Source organism: Heptranchias perlo, chromosome 12 (assembly GCF_035084215.1).
Source record: "Heptranchias perlo isolate sHepPer1 chromosome 12, sHepPer1.hap1, whole genome shotgun sequence".
NCBI classification, from domain to species: domain Eukaryota; kingdom Metazoa; phylum Chordata; class Chondrichthyes; order Hexanchiformes; family Hexanchidae; genus Heptranchias; species Heptranchias perlo.
Window position 1 is genome coordinate 70878958 of NC_090336.1, and position 18821 is coordinate 70897778.

The window sequence follows — 18821 nt, forward strand, 5'->3', positions numbered from 1 at the left end:
ATCTCTGTCACCTTCCCTCAGCCCTACAACCCTCCGAGAACTCTGAGTTTCTCCCATTCTGGCCTCTTGTGCATCTCCGACATCGCACCACCATTGCCAACCTCGCCTTCAGCTGTCTAAGCCCCAAGCTCTGGAATTCCCTCCATAAACCTCTCTGCTTGTCCATCTCTCTCTCTCTCTCTCTCTCTCTCTCTCTCCCTTCACCTTCAAGACCCTTCTTAAAACTTACCTCTTTGACCAAGCTTTTGGCCACCTGGTCCTTGCTGTCTTCTTTGGCTCATTGTGATTACGCTGCTGTGAAATGCCTTGGGACGTTTTATTACGTTAAGGGCAAGTTGTTGATGAAGCTCAAATAGGTGAAAGAACGTACCATGGATGAGGAAAGACCCTTTGTCCCAACAGGCCCATACAATTTGCCTTAATGGACTCTACCCAACCTGCCTGATATCTTCATTGAGGGGACAAACTCTCCACAACTCTGAAGGTTGTGAAGCAAAAACTCCATTGTCCATTAATTGTTCGAGTGTTACAATGCAGAATATTCTGTGTCATGCCACAGATAACCCATCTCCCGAGACAGGTTGAACTTTCAAGCCTCAGCAGTGATCAGAATTATCCAACTTTTTTTTTGAGATGTAATTGACAACGGCGTTGTTGAAAGTGTGCCTCAGAAATTAGCTACTCTGGAGGGGGAAAATCCCTTCTAGTCTACTGTCTTGCATGAGAATTGTTAACTTTCTATTTATGCCCTCCAGTTAGAGATTAGATTAAATAAATTGCTCTATCTACATTACCTGTGACTGGCATCACTGAACGATGTTTTGTCGTTGCAATCTTTTCTATAACAAAATACAGTCTCTTCATAAACCATAGAGTTCTGCTTCTTTGAAATTCTGCAGTATGAGTGCAGTTATGATCACTGATAATGTGACCTTATTATAATAACCTGTTTGGAGTTAATTGCTAAATGCCCTTGAATCATCTCCATTACTTGATTAACCTAATTCACATCAGTTGAATGCCTTCAGTGCATTGTTCTTAATCCACTCAAATCATTTTCCTTTTCCACATTCGCAAATAGGAACCCATTCATTTTGTACTCATCAAATCCTTGGGTGTAGTGTTGCAGCCTTGCAAATTAACCAACTCTCATCAGACAAAATGGAAGGCCTGGCAGGAGATGGAATGTCTTAATAATTTCTTAACCCCAGACCACACCTCTGGAAAATTCATTGAATAAACAGTCAAAAGTTTTGGTAAATGTACATGAGTCAGTCTCCATACGGGGCCAAGTGTAGTTTTCAGGTGCAGCAGGGGTCGCGGGCGGGGATAATTGGATCAGGATGGGCTTGATTTTACGCACATAATTCCTATGTAACTATCTTCCAATCTAGACTGTTTGCTGTGAGTCCTGCTGTAAGTCCCGCCCCGCCTCCAACTCATTGGCTGACACAGTGGTGTCATTAGACACTCTGGGGAAGAAGAGTTGGTTGGAACATCGGAGTTTCTCTGCAGTACAAACTGAGGAGCTTGGCGATGTGAAACTAAGACTCTATAGTGTCACCAATGTGCAGCAGGGGTGTATTACAGCGTGACAAATTTACATAGGCAGTTCCTATTATAAATGTGGGCATAGGAATTCACGATGGGAAAAGTTGGCCAGAAGTGCTCCCAAATGTAAGATTTTTTTAATATTAGATTGTTTTGAATATCCTATATAGTGAATATACAGGATACGTAATTCAGTTCTGAAAGGCTGCCAAGGATATGGGTCCGCTATTGTTTTCTAGAGTTTTGGAGTTCTCCATGATAGTTTCTTTTGAAAATGTTAGTTTTTCGATCTGGTTACAGGAAAAGATAGCCTGAAGAAGTTTGTGGCAAAAGCATTCAGCTGTAGTATTTAGTTCAAAGAGTAATGTGTAAAGACTCAATTACTTTCTTCGCTTTTACAGAACCAAATGTGTTAAAAGCAGATGTGCAATGATTGACTTTATTTTCGTTTTCAGAATGTTACGTGTTAAGATTGAGATAGGATTATTAAATGAAATGGAATATTCTCTTGCAAATCACCATGCTGAAAGTAACAGATCCTACTCTCTCAGTTCTGCAGCCTCTGTGTATATTTTTCTCTCTCATTTCTCCACTGCTGTATTTTCTTTCAATCCTTCCACTGCTCATCCTTTTCAGGTAACAGTCACAAGGATGGAGGTGGGCAGACAATGCAGGGAAAGAGCTGGAAGGGTACAGACTGAAGTGGAAACGCCTATAAAAACAATGAGAAGGGCTGAATTGATAGCATTAAAAGATTGGCGACCAATAATGACAGGAGAAAACTGGTGTTTGTTTTCCATATTTGCGGGGGGGTGGGGGGCTGGTGTTGATCTTTGCACGGATAGTGGAAACGAGTTGTATGCGGATAAATAAATGTTTGTCGAACTGAAGCAGTCATGTGCTGCTAGAACACATCAAATGCATGGTGATCACTAAATGCCATAAACGGTCACTTTTTCGCGACCATGTTCAACTTTTTTTTTCCCGAAACAGTAATGTAAAATGAAAAAATGCTCAGGTTTGAAAATATTTGCAGTAATAGAATATACACTTTCTTGTAGGTTATGAGTGCCTTGTGTGTGAACTGAAGGCATTGGCTAAGTGGAGGCCCTTAGAGTGGGATGGCTGCACGGCCATACCCTAATGATAGTAATTCTAGTGATCCGGAAAATTGGGATCGGCGTTCTCACAACAGACCTCGCAAACTCTATAAGCACTCCAGGTAAGTGAGTGATTATAAACATTATGATCTTGGGCTTTGGCATGTTCCTTGTTAAAAGTTCCAAATTAGTTTGTGTACCTGATGCATCAGGCCAGCAGGAAGATGCTCTGTTGTGTGCAGATCATTTGCATGGGAACTGATCTCGAGAGGGTCCTTTTTTTATTTTGCTGCTGTCAAAACATGGTGCATTTTTAAAAAAAAATACACAAAACCCTCTCATTGTTGACAGACTTTTCCTGACATGAAGCATTGGCTTTCAGCATTGAAGTGGATACTAATTGTGTCTCTAACCCATTTTTTTACCACATGATGACCCTGTATTAACATAGCACAGCACATCATGCCTGTGCTATGCTAACTACCCCATCTGAACTATCAGCAGTGGCACGTTTGTTTATGACTTACTGATTTCACAAAAGATCTACAAATAGGCTAAGTGCAACTTGAACATGCACGTGGTAGCCTCGATCGAGAACATTTTTCCCCAGAAAGGGTAGTGGTGCTCCCATTGTCATTGTACGGTATTTGTTTTAACTCTCTTAACTCTTTAGGGTAATCAGAAGTGAGATCAACCAAGACTTTAAACTTTTCCATTAACATTAAACAACAGGTTTACAGGTAGAATCATAGAAACTTTACAGCACAGAAGGAGGCCATTCGGCCCATCGAGCCCTTGCCAGCTCTACGCGAGAGCAATCCAACTAGTCCCACCTCCCCCCTCCCCACAGACCTGCAAATTTTCTCCTTTCAAGTACTTATCCAGTTCCCTTTTGAAAGCCACGATTGAATCTGCCTCCGCCACCCCCTTTGGCAGTGCATTCCAGATCCTAACCATTCGCTGCATAAAAAAGTTTTTCCTTGTGTCATCTTTGGATCTTTTGCCAATCACCTTAAACCTATGTCCCCTGATTCTTGACCCTTCTGCCAATGGGAACAGCTTCTCTCTATTTACTCTTGTCTGGACCCTTGGTGATTTTGAATACCTCTATCAAATCTCCTCTTAACCTTCTCTGTTCCAAGGAGAACAACCTCAGCTACTCCAGTCTATCTGCATAACTGAAGTCCCTCAACCCTGGAATCATTCTAGTAAATCTCTTCTACACCCTCTCTAATGCCTTCACATCTTTCATAATGTGCGGTGCCCAGAACTGGACTCAAAACTTCAGTTGTGGCCGAACCAGTGTTTTATAAAGGTTCATCATGACTTCCTTGCTTTTGTACTCTATGCCTCTGTTTATAAAGCCCAGAATCCCATATGCTTTTTTTAACCACTTTCTCAACCTGCCCTGTCACCTTCAACGATTTATTTACATATACCCCCACATCTTTCTGTTCCTGTACCCTTTTAGAATTGAGGTTTTTAGTTTATATTGCCTCTCCTCATTCTTCCTACCAAACTGTATCACCTTGCATTTTTCTGCGTTAAATTTCATCTGCTATGTGCCCGCCTATGCCACCAGCCTGTCTATATCCTCTTGAAGTCTATCACTGTCCTCCTCACTGTTGACTGCACTTCCAAGTTTTGTGTCATCTGCAAATTTTCAAATTGTGTCCTGTACACCCAAGTCCAAGGCATTAATATATATCAAGAAAAGCAGTGGTCCTAGTACCAACCCTGGGGAACACCACTGTACACCTCCCTCCAGTCTGAAAAACAACAGTTCATCACTGCTCTCTACTTCTTGATACTTAGCCAATTCTGTATCCATGCTGCTACTGCCTCTTATTCCATGGGCTTCAGTCTTGATGACAAGCCTATTATGCGGCACTTTATCAAAACGCCTTTTGAAAGTCCATATACACCACATCAACTGCATTGCCCTCATCTACCCTCTCAGATACCTCATCAAAAAACTCTTATCAAATTAGTTAAACACATACATACGAACATACGTACAAACATACGAATTAAGAGCAAGAGTAGGCCATTCGGCCCCTCGAGCCTGCTCTGCCGTTTGATAAGATCATGGCTGATCTGATTGTGACCTCAACCCTACTTTCCTGTCTACCTACTATAACCTTTGACTCCCTTGTTAATCAGGAATCTATCTAACACAGTTTGCCTTTAACAAATCCGTGCTGGCTTTCCCTGATCAATCCACACTTGTCCAAGTGACTGCTAATTCTGTCCCGGATTATCATTTCTAAAAGTTTCCCCACCACCGAGGTTAAACTGACTGGCCTATATTTGCTGGGTTTATCCTTACACCCTTTTTTGAACAAGGGTGTAACATTTGCAATTCTCCAGTCCTCTGGCACCACCCCAGTATCTAAGGAAGTTGGGAAGATTATGGCCAGTACCTCCGCAATTTACACCCTTACTTCCCTCAGCATCCTAGGATGCATCCCATCTGGACTGGATGACTTATCTACTTTTCTAGCACCTCTTTTTTAATCAATTTTTAGCCCATCCAGTATCTCAACTATATCTTTTACTGAGACTCTGGCAGCATCTTCTTCCTTGGTAAAGACAGATGTAAAATACCCATTTAATACCTCAGCCATTCCCTCTGCCTGCATGAGTAGATCTCCTTTTTGGTCCCTAATTGGCCCCACCCCTCCTCTTACTACCCGTTTACTGTTTACATGCCTGTAGAAGACTTTTGGATTCCCTTTTATGTTGGCTGCCAGTTGATTCTCATGCTCTCTCTTTGCCCCTCTTATTTCCTTTTTCACTTCCCCTCTGAACTTTCTATATTCAGCCTGGTTCTCACTTGTGTTATCAACCTGAAGTCTGTCATATGCCCCTTTTTTCTGCTTCATCTTACTCACTATCTCTTTTGTCATCCAGGGAGCTCTGGCTTTGGTTGTCCTACCTTTCTCCCTCGTGGGAATGTACCTAGACTGTACCCGAACCATCTCCTCCTTAAAGGCCACCCATTGTTCAATTACAGTTTTCCCTGCCAATCTTTGATTCCAATTTACCCGGGCCAGATCTGTTCTCATCCCATTGAAATTGGCCCTCCTCCAATTGAGTATTTTTACTTTAGAGTGGTCCGTGTCCTTTTCCATAGCTATTCTAAACCTTATGATACTATGATCGCTGTTCCCTAAATGTTCCCCCACTGACATTTGCTCTACATGGCCCGCCTCATTCCCAAGAACCAAGTCCAGCAATGCCTCCTTCCTCATTGGGCTAGAAATGTACTGGTCAAGAAAGTTCTCCTGAAGACACTTCAAAAATTCCTCACCCTCTTTGTCCCTTACATTATTACTGTCCCAGTCTATATTAGGATAGTTCAAGTCCCCGTTATCACTACTCTATGGCTCTTGCACCTCTCTGTAATTTCCATGCAAATTTGCTCCTCTATATCCTACCTACTAGTTGGTGGCTTATGGAATACACCCAGTAGTGTAAAGGCACCTCTATTGTTTCTTAATGCTAACCAAATAGATTCTGTCCTTGATCCCTCCAGGGCGTCCTCTCTCCAGCACTGCAATATTCTCCTTAATCAATACAGCCACCCCCCTCTCTTTCCTGTCCTATTTTTCGCTGAACGGATAGCGATGCATAAAACCTTTAAGTCAGGGGTACAACTCTAAATTCAGAATGGCAGATTCTTCTGCTTCATGAACACTGAAAGGTTAATAATCTGTCGACATCCTGTGTGGTGTTCTTCTGGTCTGACTCATGTGCTGTCTGCCTTTTACTTTAGAAAACTGCTCTTATACCCTTCTTGTCATCCTTGTTTTCAAATCCCTCCATGGCCTCGCCCCTGTCTGCAACCTCCTCCAGCCCTACAACCCTCCGAGATTTCTGCGCTCCTCCAATTCTGGCCTCTTGCGCATCCCCAATTTTAATGGTTCCACCATTGGCGGCCGTGCCTTCAGCTGCCTAGGCCCTAAGCTCTGGAATTCCCTCCCTAAACCTTTCTACCTCTCCTCCTTTAAGACGCTCCTTAAAACCTATCTCTTTGATCAAGCTTTTGGTCATCTGTCCTAATATCTCCTTTTGTGGCTCGGTGTCAAATTTTGTTTGACGCTCTTGTGAAGCGCCTTGGGGTTTTTTACTCTGTTAAAAACGATCTATAAATGCAAATCGTTGCTGACAATAGCAAGCCTTTTCAATAACTTTCCACTCTATCTCTCCCATGGTTGCACAGATTGATGCTACAACACAGCATTTGGTGCTTAGACAATTCCCACAGTCTCTCAAGGCCTCCTTATCTGCATAACACTTTTCGAATTTGGTCAATCTTCCCAGCTTGCCTACTTGAACAGTCAGTTTAGCAGTTCTTTTAACCAAACTCAGCTCCTTTAGCAGGTAATTAATCCAGGTAAAGTCCAAAAAGCCTCCATCATTCAGAAGTTTTCATATGTTATGGTCTGATTTGTAGTTTGACTTGTGCAAATTATACAAATTATTCTGAAATATTAGCGGCCGCTAATTAAAGTACAACAGCCGCCTTCACAGCTCCTATTCTAGGTCCTAGGCCCATTCTCGCTGTCAAAATAAAATCCATCTGTGGATTTTCTGCAACGGGATCTTGATAAATTGGGCCAGTGGGCTGATGAATGGCAGATGGAGTTTAATTTAGATAAATGTGAGGTGATGCATTTTGGTAGATCGAATCGGGCCAGGACCTACTCCGTTAATGGTAGGGCGTTGGGGAGAGTTATAGAACAAAGAGATCTAGGAGTACAGGTTCATAGCTCCTTGAAAGTGGAGTCACAGGTGGATAGGGTGGTGAAGAAGGCATTCAGCATGCTTGGTTTCATTGGTCAGAACATTGAATACAGGAGTTGGGATGTCTTGTTGAAGTTGTACAAGACATTAGTAAGGCCACACTTGGAATACTGTGTACAGTTTTCTGGTCACCCTATTATAGAAAGGATATTATTAAACTAGAAAGAGTGCAGAAAAGATTTATTAGGATGCTACCGGGACTTGATGGTTTGACTTATAGGGAGAGGTTGGATAGACTGGGACTTTTTTCCCTGGAGAGTAGGAGGTTAAGGGGTGATCTTATAGAAGTCTATAAAATAATGAGGGGCATCGATAAGGTAGATAGTCAAAATCTTTTCCCAAAGGTAGGGGAGTCCATAACGAGGGGGCATAGATTTAAGGTGAGAGGGGAGAGATACAAAAGGGTCCAGAGGGGCAATTTTTTCACTCAAAGGGTGGTGAGTGTCTGGAACGAGCTGCCAGAGGCAGTAGTAGAGGCGGGTACAATTTTGTCTTTTAAAAAGCATTTGGACAGTTACATGGGTAAGATGGGTATAGAGGGATATGGGCCAAATGCAGGCAACTGGGACTAGCTTAGTGGTATAAACTGGGCGACATGGACATGTTGGGCCGAAGGGCCTGTTTCCATGTTGTAAACTTCTATGACTCTATGACTCTAGCCCTGTAATTCCCCTTGCCTGAGTCACCATTCCTCTGACTCGGGCCTTTTGTGCATCCCCTCATCACTTGTCCCACTCTTGCTAGCCGTGTCTTTAGCTGCCTGGGCTCTTTCCCTTAGCCCCTCCTCCTTTAAGACCCTCCTTAATATCCACCCATTTTAGTATCTTCTCCTTTGTCTTGGCATCCAGTTTTTGATAATGCCTCTGACGTGCTTTGGGACGTTTTTCTATGTTAAGGGCACCATGTAAATGCAACTTGTAACTTTACTGTTCTGTCAGTCAACCGATCTGTCAGCTGTGCAATTCATATTGTGGGTTACCTGCATGGCCTCCTTCTGGAGTTCATTAAAGTAGTTAGTTTTTAGTGTCCTAAACTTATGTAAAAATTGTGTGGTATTTACAGACTATAAGGATGGTTGGGAGTAATGCAACAAAACCAACTTTAAATTGAGGGTTTGGGCAATATAAACCATGCAGTACTTCTCTTGCACTTATGCTCTGCCTTCTGTAATCAGTTGTAAACAATTTTACAACACCAAGTTATAGTCCAGCAATTTTATTTTAAATTCACAAGCTTTCGGAGATTTCCTCCTTCCTCAGGCAAATGTTTCAAGAGCTCCTTGAAGCCTACGCATTTATACATATAGAACAATACATGGTGTTTACAGACTGCCCCTGCAACTGCCCGTTGCCAAGGCAATCACCGTGTTCAGACAGAGAGGTGTCACCTGCAGAACCCCCGAATACACATTCAACAAAAAAACAAACAGGGAAAAAAAACAGAGAAAAAAAAACAGAGAGAGGCAGAAACATGCGGAAGGCAGAGAGAGCCAGCAAATGACCCATTATATTAAAAACAGATAACATTTGTTCGCTGGTGGGGTAACGTGTAGCGTGACATGAACCCAAGATCCCGGTTGAGGCCGTCCTCATGGGTGCGGAACTTGGCTATCAATTTCTGCTCGACGATTTTGCGTTGTCGTGTGTCTCGAAGGCCGCCTTGGAGTACGCTTACCCGAAGGTCGGTGGATGAATGTCCATGACTGCTGAAGTGTTCCCCGACTGGGAGGGAACCCTCCCAGTCGGGGAACACTTAATCAGAACCTCCAGCCAGATGTGATTCTGTGCTGACTAATTTTCCCCAACCATTTCCCCTGGTTTTCCTTCCCGAAGCAGTTTTCCCTACTGTAACAAATTTGGAACCAATGTATTTGATGTCCTGACCCCGAATAGTGTCAAGTGTTCTCTAATTCCCATTCTTATGCTGCTTAATCCCCATGCATTTCACACCTTGCACACTGTCTGCAGCTCAAAGTGCAAGAGCATTATGTAATCAATTGATTTCCAATCCTACATTACCTGGTTTTGCTGACGCTCAATCTAGTTTAGCAGGTAAGTGTGCTTTAGCCATGGAAGGTGCAATCCATAGGATGTTCCTCAAGTGAATTACAAATTTTCAGTTCCTCCTTGAGTTGTTCACCCTATGCTATGTTCAAAAACCGAAATTCCCTCTGAAGTCTGAGCCATTTGTCAATGTTTCACAGCCTGCTAAATTTTCCATGTCTGTTCTATTATTTATACTGTTTTTCTTCCCTTTCTCCAAATCATTAACTTGCTGTTTGCTTTTGATGTGACTTCCAACTGTGTTATGCATTGCTAGTATAACCATAGACATTTTGTTTTAAAGGAGGGCTCTACTCAATAAATAAACTGGAAGACCTTGAGTACAGATGCAGCATTTACAATTCCTTGATAGAAATATTTTCTTTTTTAACCAGTTCATTGTACTCTGGGTCGGCCATTTGTAGTTGTGTGATGTTCTGTTGTGACATACTTTGAAGTTGGTTTATGATAAAAGAAATGCATAATATTTTCATTATATAGTTTGTAATGGTGTCGCATGCCCATATTGCAAAAATGTGATTGTGGTATTTTACCAGGCTATTTGAACATCTTGTAATTATTTGGTAGGTTTAATTATAAATTTGTGTGCATTATGTGTAATTATAGGACAGTGGAAGTAATGGTTTGGCCAACTGAGTAGCATGGCAATTACGATACATCACAACCCTCGGTGTTTGTAGAGTTTGAGAGCAATGCAACAATCCAGTGCACGAGTTTCCAAAGTTCTTGTTTGAATTTGGATGAGGGAGAGATGAGGCAAGATATAATAGCATGAGAGGGATGATTTGAACAACTCAATTGAAAGGAATAAATTGTCACTCTGGTAAGGGCCATGGGCCATTTTTCTACATTAAAGGTGCTATGTAAATGTGAGTTGTTACTTTGACTGGCAATGGTATCGAGGCTCGCTCGACAGTCCTTCCGGCTGAAAGGATCGTTAAGTTTTCACACCTGCGGTCAGAGCAGCTCCGAAGTCTGTTTTTGGTCTTGTGTAGATTCAGTTAATCCGCCCTTTCTTAAAAGGCTGTCCGACTCGGATTCTGGAATAATTCTGAATTGGCTCAAAATCGCAAGATAATTAGATGAGGAAGGCATTGGACCCATCTTAATTCATCCATTCAAAAAGTCCCTACAATCCTCCCCGTTTCAGCATTGAATTATTAATTATTTCGGGGTTTTTGCCTCTAATCTATCTAGAACTCCATCCCTTCAATAATCTTTTGCGCGAAGAAGTACTTCCTGACATCAGACTTGAATTTACCTTTTACTAGTTTGAACCTAGCCCTTGCCCTTTTCTCGCAATTTAATTTAATGTTCTTTAATTTGCCTTTTATGTTTCCTGAACTATCAAATATCTCTATAATACCACTTCTCAGACGCCGCTTTTCTAGGCTGAAAAGCCCAAATTTCTCCAATCTTCATAACTCACTCCTCTGGCACTAGGGATCAGCCTTGTGAATCTTACCTGCATTGCCTTGTGCACTTGGAAGATCTCCCCTGTGTCCCGGTGACCAGAAGTGGTCAGAGTACGCAAGGTGCGGCCTGACCAGAACACTGAGGTTGATGTGTTGTGAGGGCATGGTTGCCGGGAGAGTTACTCTGATCAGCGGGGGTTTGGGAGGGGCGGGGGTGGGGTGTTGGCGGTGGGGATGAACGGGCGGGCGGTGGAGAAGAATGAAAATGTAACGTTCACACTTGAAGAAAACGGTAGTAAAAGGGCATACAAGTGTCCTTTTTTTTTATTCGTTCATGGGATGTGGGCGTCGCTGGCGAGGCCAGCATTTATTGCCCATCCCTAATTGCCCTCGAAGGTGGTGGTGAGCCGCCTTCTTGAACCGCTGCAGTCCGTGTGGTGATGGTTCTCCCACAGTGCTGTTAGGGAGTTCCAGGATTTTGACCCAGCGACGATGAAGGAACGGCGATATATTTCCAAGTCGGGATGGTGTGTGACTTGGAGGGGAACGTGCAGGTGGTGTTGTTCCCATGTGCCTGCTGCTCTTGTCCTTCTAGGTGGTAGAAGTCGCGAGTTTGGGAGGTGCTGTCGAAGAAGCCTTGGCGAGTTGCTGCAGTGCATCCTGTGGATAGTACACACTGCAGCCACAGTGCGCCGGTGGTGAAGGGAGTGAATGTTTAGGGTGGTGGATGGGGTGCCAATCAAGCGGGCTGCTTTATCTTGGATGGTGTCGAGCTTCTTGAGTGTTGTTGGAGCTGCACTCATCCAAGCAAGTGCAGAGTATTCCATCACACTCCTGACTTGTGCCTTGTAGATGGTGGAAAGGCTTTGGGGAGTCAGGAGGTGAGTCACTCGCCGCAGAATACCCAGCCTCTGACCTGCTCTCGTAGCCACAGTATTTATATGGCTGGTCCAGTTAAGTTTCTGGTCAATGGTGACCCCCAGGTGGGGAGCGACATTGAAAGAGGCAGAAAGCTGTCCTCTGCACGGAAGACTGGAGGAAATGATCAAATGCAAAGAAATCCTGCGGATAAGAACACACAAAACCAAAGCTCCTGAGAGAAGGAAAAGCCTGTATCGGGGAAAGGAGAGGGATTACTGAAATGAAATGGATAAAATGGTCGTGATTTGTTTGCGAATTGAAGTATTGTTAAGTGTTTGATATTTTTGTTCGGAATCTTACAACACCAGGTTATAGTCCAACTGTTGGACTATAACCTGGTGTTGTAAGATTCCTTACATTTGTCCACCCCAGTCCATCACCGGCATCTCCACATCATGGATATGTTTGTTGCTCGGGATATATAGTTGTGTGGCTAAGGAAACGATTTGGTTGCTGAAAGGATTGAGAAAGCACCAGCTAATCTTCTGTGACCATGCTTACGGGTAGCCCGGATCTGGCGTGTGACTATGATGTGCAGCCGCTAAGATTGGAGCTATGTTGAAGGGCACAAAGCCCAATTGCGGTAAAGTCAATTAGAGGTAAATAGCGGTTGGTAAGGAAAGTTTTCAGATTGGCAGAAGCTTGTAAACTTGCTGCTCCGGGTCAGAAGCAACAAGCAAGAAGTGGTTGCCCCCTCTGAAATGCGACGCCTGAAGTGCAAAAGACTTGAGCAAGGACTCGATTTGAAGGCTGATGTGAGATATTGACAAACGACATTGCTGGCAAAATGTTGGGAGCCTACAGAAAAATGGTTGAAACCCTCACCATTGTGATAACTGCAGTTCTTTAGGTTCCTAAATAATCCTTAATTTCCACCTTGACAAAAACATTCTTCACTGTTCAAAAAAATGATTGTTTCAATTTTTCCAGCATGTTGACTCGTTTGTAAAATAATGTAAGAACATGTTAAATAGGAGCGGGAGTAGGCCATACTGCCCCTCGAGCCTGCTCCGCCATTCAGTAAGATCATGGCTGATCATCTACCTCAACTATACTTTCCCGCTCTATCCCCATTTCCCCTTAGTGTCCAAAAATCTGTCTATCTCAGATTTGAATATACTCAACGACTGAGCATCCACAGCCCTCTGGGGTAGAGAATTCCAAAGATTCACAACCCTCTGAGCGAAGAAAGTTTTCCTCATCTTGGTCCTATATGGTTGACCCCTTATCCTGAGACTATGACCCCTAGTTCTAGACTCTCCAGCCAGGGGAAACAGCCTCTCAGCATCAAAGACCTCTGAGGATTTTATACGTTTCAATGAGATCACCTCTCATTCTTCTAAACTCCAGAGAATATGGTTGGTTTGATTGTTCGTATCAGTTGGTTTAATGCAGAGATATGTAAAACTGTGGTACTCTTGCAGGGGAGGGGGGTGTCTTAGGAGCAGAGATTATGGGATGCTTGATCTACATTGTGAACAGGTTTAAAAAATTGAAATGGATTACATGCATCAGAAGCTATTATGGTTCGTGTTGAATCCTGTTATCTCTGTTTTTCCACGGATAATTTCCTGATTTTGCTTATGACCGTCTCTGGGTAGCTATTGAGGCATAGGCTGTAACATAATTGAAAAGGCAACTGGATAAGCATTTCAACTGGATACAGGGAAGAGGTGAAGAGCTTACACTAGCACAGGCATGAATGGCTGCCTCCTGTGCTGTAAGAATCTGAGATTCTTAAGAGAATTTATAGCCATTCATTTTTCTTTAACCTGCCAATTTATTTCTCTGCGCTGTGCCTCACTGACAATCCTAGGATGTACAGTTAGTATTTTCATGCTATAATAAGTATATCATTCACGTGTGTGTGCTTGCGAGTGAATTGTGCATCTCCCGATTTTCTTTGTGGGTGGAGCAGTTGGTGGGCCCGTGTTGAATATTTCATTACAGTTTAGTCGAGGCCACTAACGCACAATGAAGAAAAGCTTGACAGATGGTAATAGCAGCAGCTGGCAGCTTACCGGGGGGTTGGGGGGGCGGGCGGGGGGGGGGGGGGGGAAATAAATCCTTTCTGCATCTCTGATGTCAAATTGCACCATCTTCTCCCCTGCTTAGAGATGGAGTAATTGCAGTCACAAATGCAGAACAAAGGAGGCTGGTAGAGGTTCGAGACGTCAGCACCCACACGGCAGCATGCCTTCCGAGTCAGCAACTGCCACAGAAGTGATTGGGATTTGCGGCTTACCTGCCTGTGATTTTTAACGTGTGAACGGAAAAGGTTACTTTGAGAATCGGGCAGTTTATTTAGCTGGGGATCTGAAAGCTCCAAGGACGGCTGGGCGATGCAGTGGTTTGCTGCAGGGCTCTCTCTCGGCTCATAAATAAGGCAGGGAAGTGACGGAAGGGTCCCGGAGATGCTGAGATTCAAAAGTGATGCCCAAGGATGCTGCAGGTGCTGCATTCTTCCCACAAGTGCGACTGTTCTGGGTTTTCCATCGGCCTTGCATTCAGAAATTCTTAACCTGCTGTTTTCTTCCCGTTGCGTGTAAGACATCGAGGTAGGTGTATCAGTCTGCAGGAGGAATTGTGATAATCGTGTCGGACTGTATAGATTTCAAACGGGAAATAAAAAACTTCAGCGTGATTCCCTCTGTATGGCTGGTTACGAGAAGAGGGTACTGTAAACTAGTTGGCACAGAGCATGGTACAGCTGGAATGAGCTATTCAGATAGTGATCGAATTGCTGTATCGGGTCTGAAGAATCTGTAACCGAAGCTTTAACTCTGAAGGGTAGTCCCGAGTCCCAGCCTCTTAAGTCATATTGTGTTAGGCTGCACTGCACGGCCCGGTTTAATAATCTTTACCTTAACGGAATGCAGTGAAGGTTATTAAAAACCAGTTTTTGCTGAACAGATTGTTCTATTTTTCTCCATAAATCCACAGTCGTATCTGACAAATATTCTGCTTGTAGAGGCTGCTAGTATTTCGTTTTCTTATTTTCGAAGGGTGCCAGCTGAAGTAAAGTATGTTTTGGGTGCCAGATGATTGAATTTGTCTGTCTGAATATTTGCAAATGTAGCTAAAATGATGTATGTTTTATATCCACTTGAAGAGGATTTGATGATTTAGTGCAATTTCTGTTTCGTCTGAAATTTGATCTGACTCAGCAGTCGTTAATCAGTTCATTTGACAAGTAACATTTTGATTGCCCAGCTTACTCTGCACTAGACAGCATCTGGAAATTTTCCATCTTGCTGCTCTGTGTTAAAACTCTAATTTAGGTTGTCAACTTTCGTTGTTTCACCTCCCTGAACGGAGTTCATTTTTACAATGTTTCTCCCCAATGCCACAATTTTTCCCTATTTATTTAGTACATGAGGGTGACTTTCAAGGTCATTCTGTCCCTATCCGTATCGAGATTATGTTATGTTATGGATGGTTCAAGTGTGCTATGGCCTGAAAGGGTCTTTTGTGCAGCAGACCATACCCACATCTATATAGCGTGCGCAGTGTAACCCTGCTAAATTGACATCACTGCGCTGTTCGGGCATTGGGTGAGGCACAGCTTGGGACAGTTAGTAAGTAGTCGTATTTGCGTGCTTTTTGAGAATGCACATGTTAACGCTTTGCCATTCCACACCATGCAACGTAGCGGGCAGTGTGATATTTGCTGCCTGCTTGCATCGCTGAGGTTAGTGCCATAGTGGGGAGCCATTTGGCCCGTCTAGCCCATCCTTCCATAGAAACCTATGGTCCTTTCGCAGCATCTAACCGGCTCTCGAATGACTCCAGAATGTTTTACCTCTGCTCAGAAGACCATTCCAGGTATAGGTCACTATGTGAAGTGCTGCTTCCTGACATCGGTCCTTTTAGCAGATTGTACTTGTGCCCCCTTTCCTATAGCTGTGGTTTAACTTGAAACAGTACTTTGGATTTACAATTTCTATTCCTCTTCGTATCTTGTATACCACAACAAGGCAAGATATTTGCCTCTTTTCCAAACTGAAGAGTCCACTACTGAAAATGCTACACTTCTTTACAAAGAATTGCATACAGCACAGAATCAGGCCATTTGGTGTTTATGCTCCACACGAGCCTCCTCCCTCTATACCTCATCTAACTTTATCAGCATATCCTTCTATTCCTTTCTCCATCACGTGTTTATCTAGCTTCCCCTTAAATGCGTCTATACTATTCGCCTCAACTACTCCTTGTGGTAGCGAGTTCCACATTCTAACCACTCTCTGGGAAAGAAGTTTCTCCTGAATTCCTTGGTTCTGCTGTTGCCATTTACAGCTCCTCTAGACCAATCTATTGTTTCTTAACTTGCCCCATTACCACCCTCCTTGCCTTTCACCATCATCCCTTTTGTCATTTAATCACTCCTGCCCTCCACCCTATCACAGACCTTCCCTTTTGTTCTTTCCTCCCCCTTTTCCCTGACTCTGTACTTGCTTAAAAACTTTAACTCTTCAACATCTTCCAGTTCTGACGAAAGGTCTTCGACCTGAAACCTTAACTTTTTTTTTTCTCCGCAGATGCTGCCTCACTTGCTGAGCTTTTCCAGCATTTTCTGTTTTTAGTCCTGAATTCCCTATTGAATTTATTGGTGACTATCTTATATGTATGGCTCCTAGTTCCGGCCTCCCCACACAAGTGGAAACATCTTCTCTGCATCTACCCTTCCAAACCCTTTCATAATGTTCACCGTGTATATTAATGACTTGGATGTAGGCCTAGAGGGAGTGGTGTTGCAATTTGCAGATGATACCAAAATAGGAGGTATCGTTAATACTTCAGAAGACAAAAGGAAGCTGCAAAGGGATATTGATGAGATGGAAGAATGGTCCCAGATGGAATTCAATGTCACTAAGTGTGAGGTGATGCATTTTGGTTAAAACAAAATAACAGCAGTAATTATCCTCTGAATGAAAGTAGGCTTCGTGCTATGCAGCAGCAGAGGGAATTGAGGGGTACAGGTTCACACGACATCAAAGGCAACACCTCAGGTTGATAAGGCCATAAAAGAAGCTAATGAAATTCTAGGTTTTATTACGTGATACAAAATACCTAGTTAGATTACTGTGTTCAGTATTGGGCTCCACACCATAGGAAGGATGTTAAGGCTGTAGAGAGGGTACAATTCCGATTCACTGGGGTATTGCCTGCTAGTGAAGAAATACAAAATTTGAGGAAAGCCATTTTTGGTAGAACAACACAGATTACATTGCGCTTTGATAAAACTGCTTAAAATTATGAATGGATAAGACATGGCATATAAGAGACTGTTTCCTGTAGTTGTGGGGCCGAGAGTGAAGGGGCCTTAGATACTAGATTTAAGCGTAAGAGATTTAGAACAGAGAGCAAGAGAAACTACGTTAGAGTTGTACGTCTGTGGCATTCACTTCTGGGGTTAGTGGTTGGAGGCAGAAACTGTCTATTGAGTAGGTGGATGAAGGGATGTGATAACAGGGTGGGTAAAGACGATTAAGACTATCTGCTCGTGTGAAGAGTAAACAAACATCGACCTGGACTGTTGGGTTGACTGGCCTGTTTCCGTGTTGTAACTTCTGTATAAGTGGGCATTCTGCTTCTGAGAATTCCCCAGTGCCACCCCCTCAGTCAGACTCTAGGACGTACGCAACTGTTGCCCAGCGATTGTGACCCTCTTTCCTCTTCCCCCACCACCCCCTCCAGCAACGGTGGCTCAGCGCCTTCCCCACAACGGTGGAATCCAGCTTGGAAACTTAGTGAGATCGATCCTACAACTTTTCACTGTGTCGCTGTGTATTGACACTCTGGCGAGTTGTGCTGCTTTGCTTACTTTTTAACTACTTGCTGTTGAACTTCAGCTTGTTCATCATCCTGGATTTTTCCTGATTACTGCTACAGTTCAGTTTCTCGTGGGTATTTCAGTGTGGTTTACAGACTGTCGATTTTGACAACTTATTTTTTTTTAAGCCTTTCAGCTTTCTCGAAGGTCTCTTCTGGCCTTGTTTATTAAATCATAATCCATATTTTCTTCCAGTAAGATGCAGTTTCCAATGAAAAATCATTAAGGTTTTACTGATCTCAATAACTGTTCTATTTTCATCAAACTGCACTTATGGGGAAAGCAGTTAATAGGCAGGAAACAAGTCGAGATTGTAGTCCCTTGAGTTAACTGACCGTCCCTTGAGTGTTTGCATACACTATTGAAAGCATTGTGGATGTGTTCGAAGGAATGTGTATGTAGATAATATAGATTTTATATATATATATATTTTGAAAACATCTAGTCTGAACCTGAAATAGTAGTTAGATAAACAATATAGTCATTTAAAATTTATAGAGTGCTATTCTGGTTAAATACTGCTGTTTAATAAGTGAGATTGGTCTCTGGATTCAAAATTCCTCTTAACAAAATAATTATCAGTGCTGACAGAATCACAGCAGCACATGGCTTTGAATCATGCAAATCATGAAATTTGTTAATTGGAGAACAACTTGTATCGTTCTTACTTTGAGGATTTTCACTCCCTCTCCACCACCAATGTAACCAAACTGTGAAAATATGGGAGAGGTGAGGAGAAAGACGTGTGAAATTCTCTTTTTTTGGTTACTGCATTTAAAAAAAAATGGAGTGCGACGAGACAGCGCACAACCAACGACTGATGAATCACTCACGTTTGAGAGCCGATCTCCATCGGCTCTTCCAAACCCATTCTCAGATCCTCGGGACAAAACCATTTTCGGTCACCAGTTATGTTCTAAGGTCAAGATATTACAAGGCTGTGCCGAAAACAAGCCAGGACTAGGAGCCCGAACTGCAGAAAGTGGCGCACACACTGAAGTGAGGGATCCGCAGCTCGGATTTGAAACACCCAGCTGCTAAGAGCTTTCACTGTTGAGTTCCCAGCGCGATGGGGAATCGGGTAGCTGATCCGACTCTGTTTCGACTTCATCTTTGGTGTATGTCAGTG

The 18821-nt window shown here is 43.1% G+C and overlaps 1 protein-coding gene across 1 annotated transcript in view; it reads left to right on the forward strand.

Annotated features, from left to right (window-relative positions):
• Positions 1-2616: 2616 nt before the first annotated feature.
• The window catches only part of LOC137328083 (BTB/POZ domain-containing protein 10), a 44271-nt gene continuing 28066 nt past the window's right edge, over positions 2617-18821 (forward strand). The window contains exon 1 of the mRNA XM_067994240.1: positions 2617-2773. Within this exon, the coding sequence (XP_067850341.1) occupies positions 2673-2773 (101 nt within the window). The 5' untranslated portion in view covers positions 2617-2672. The remainder of the gene's footprint in view (positions 2774-18821) is intronic.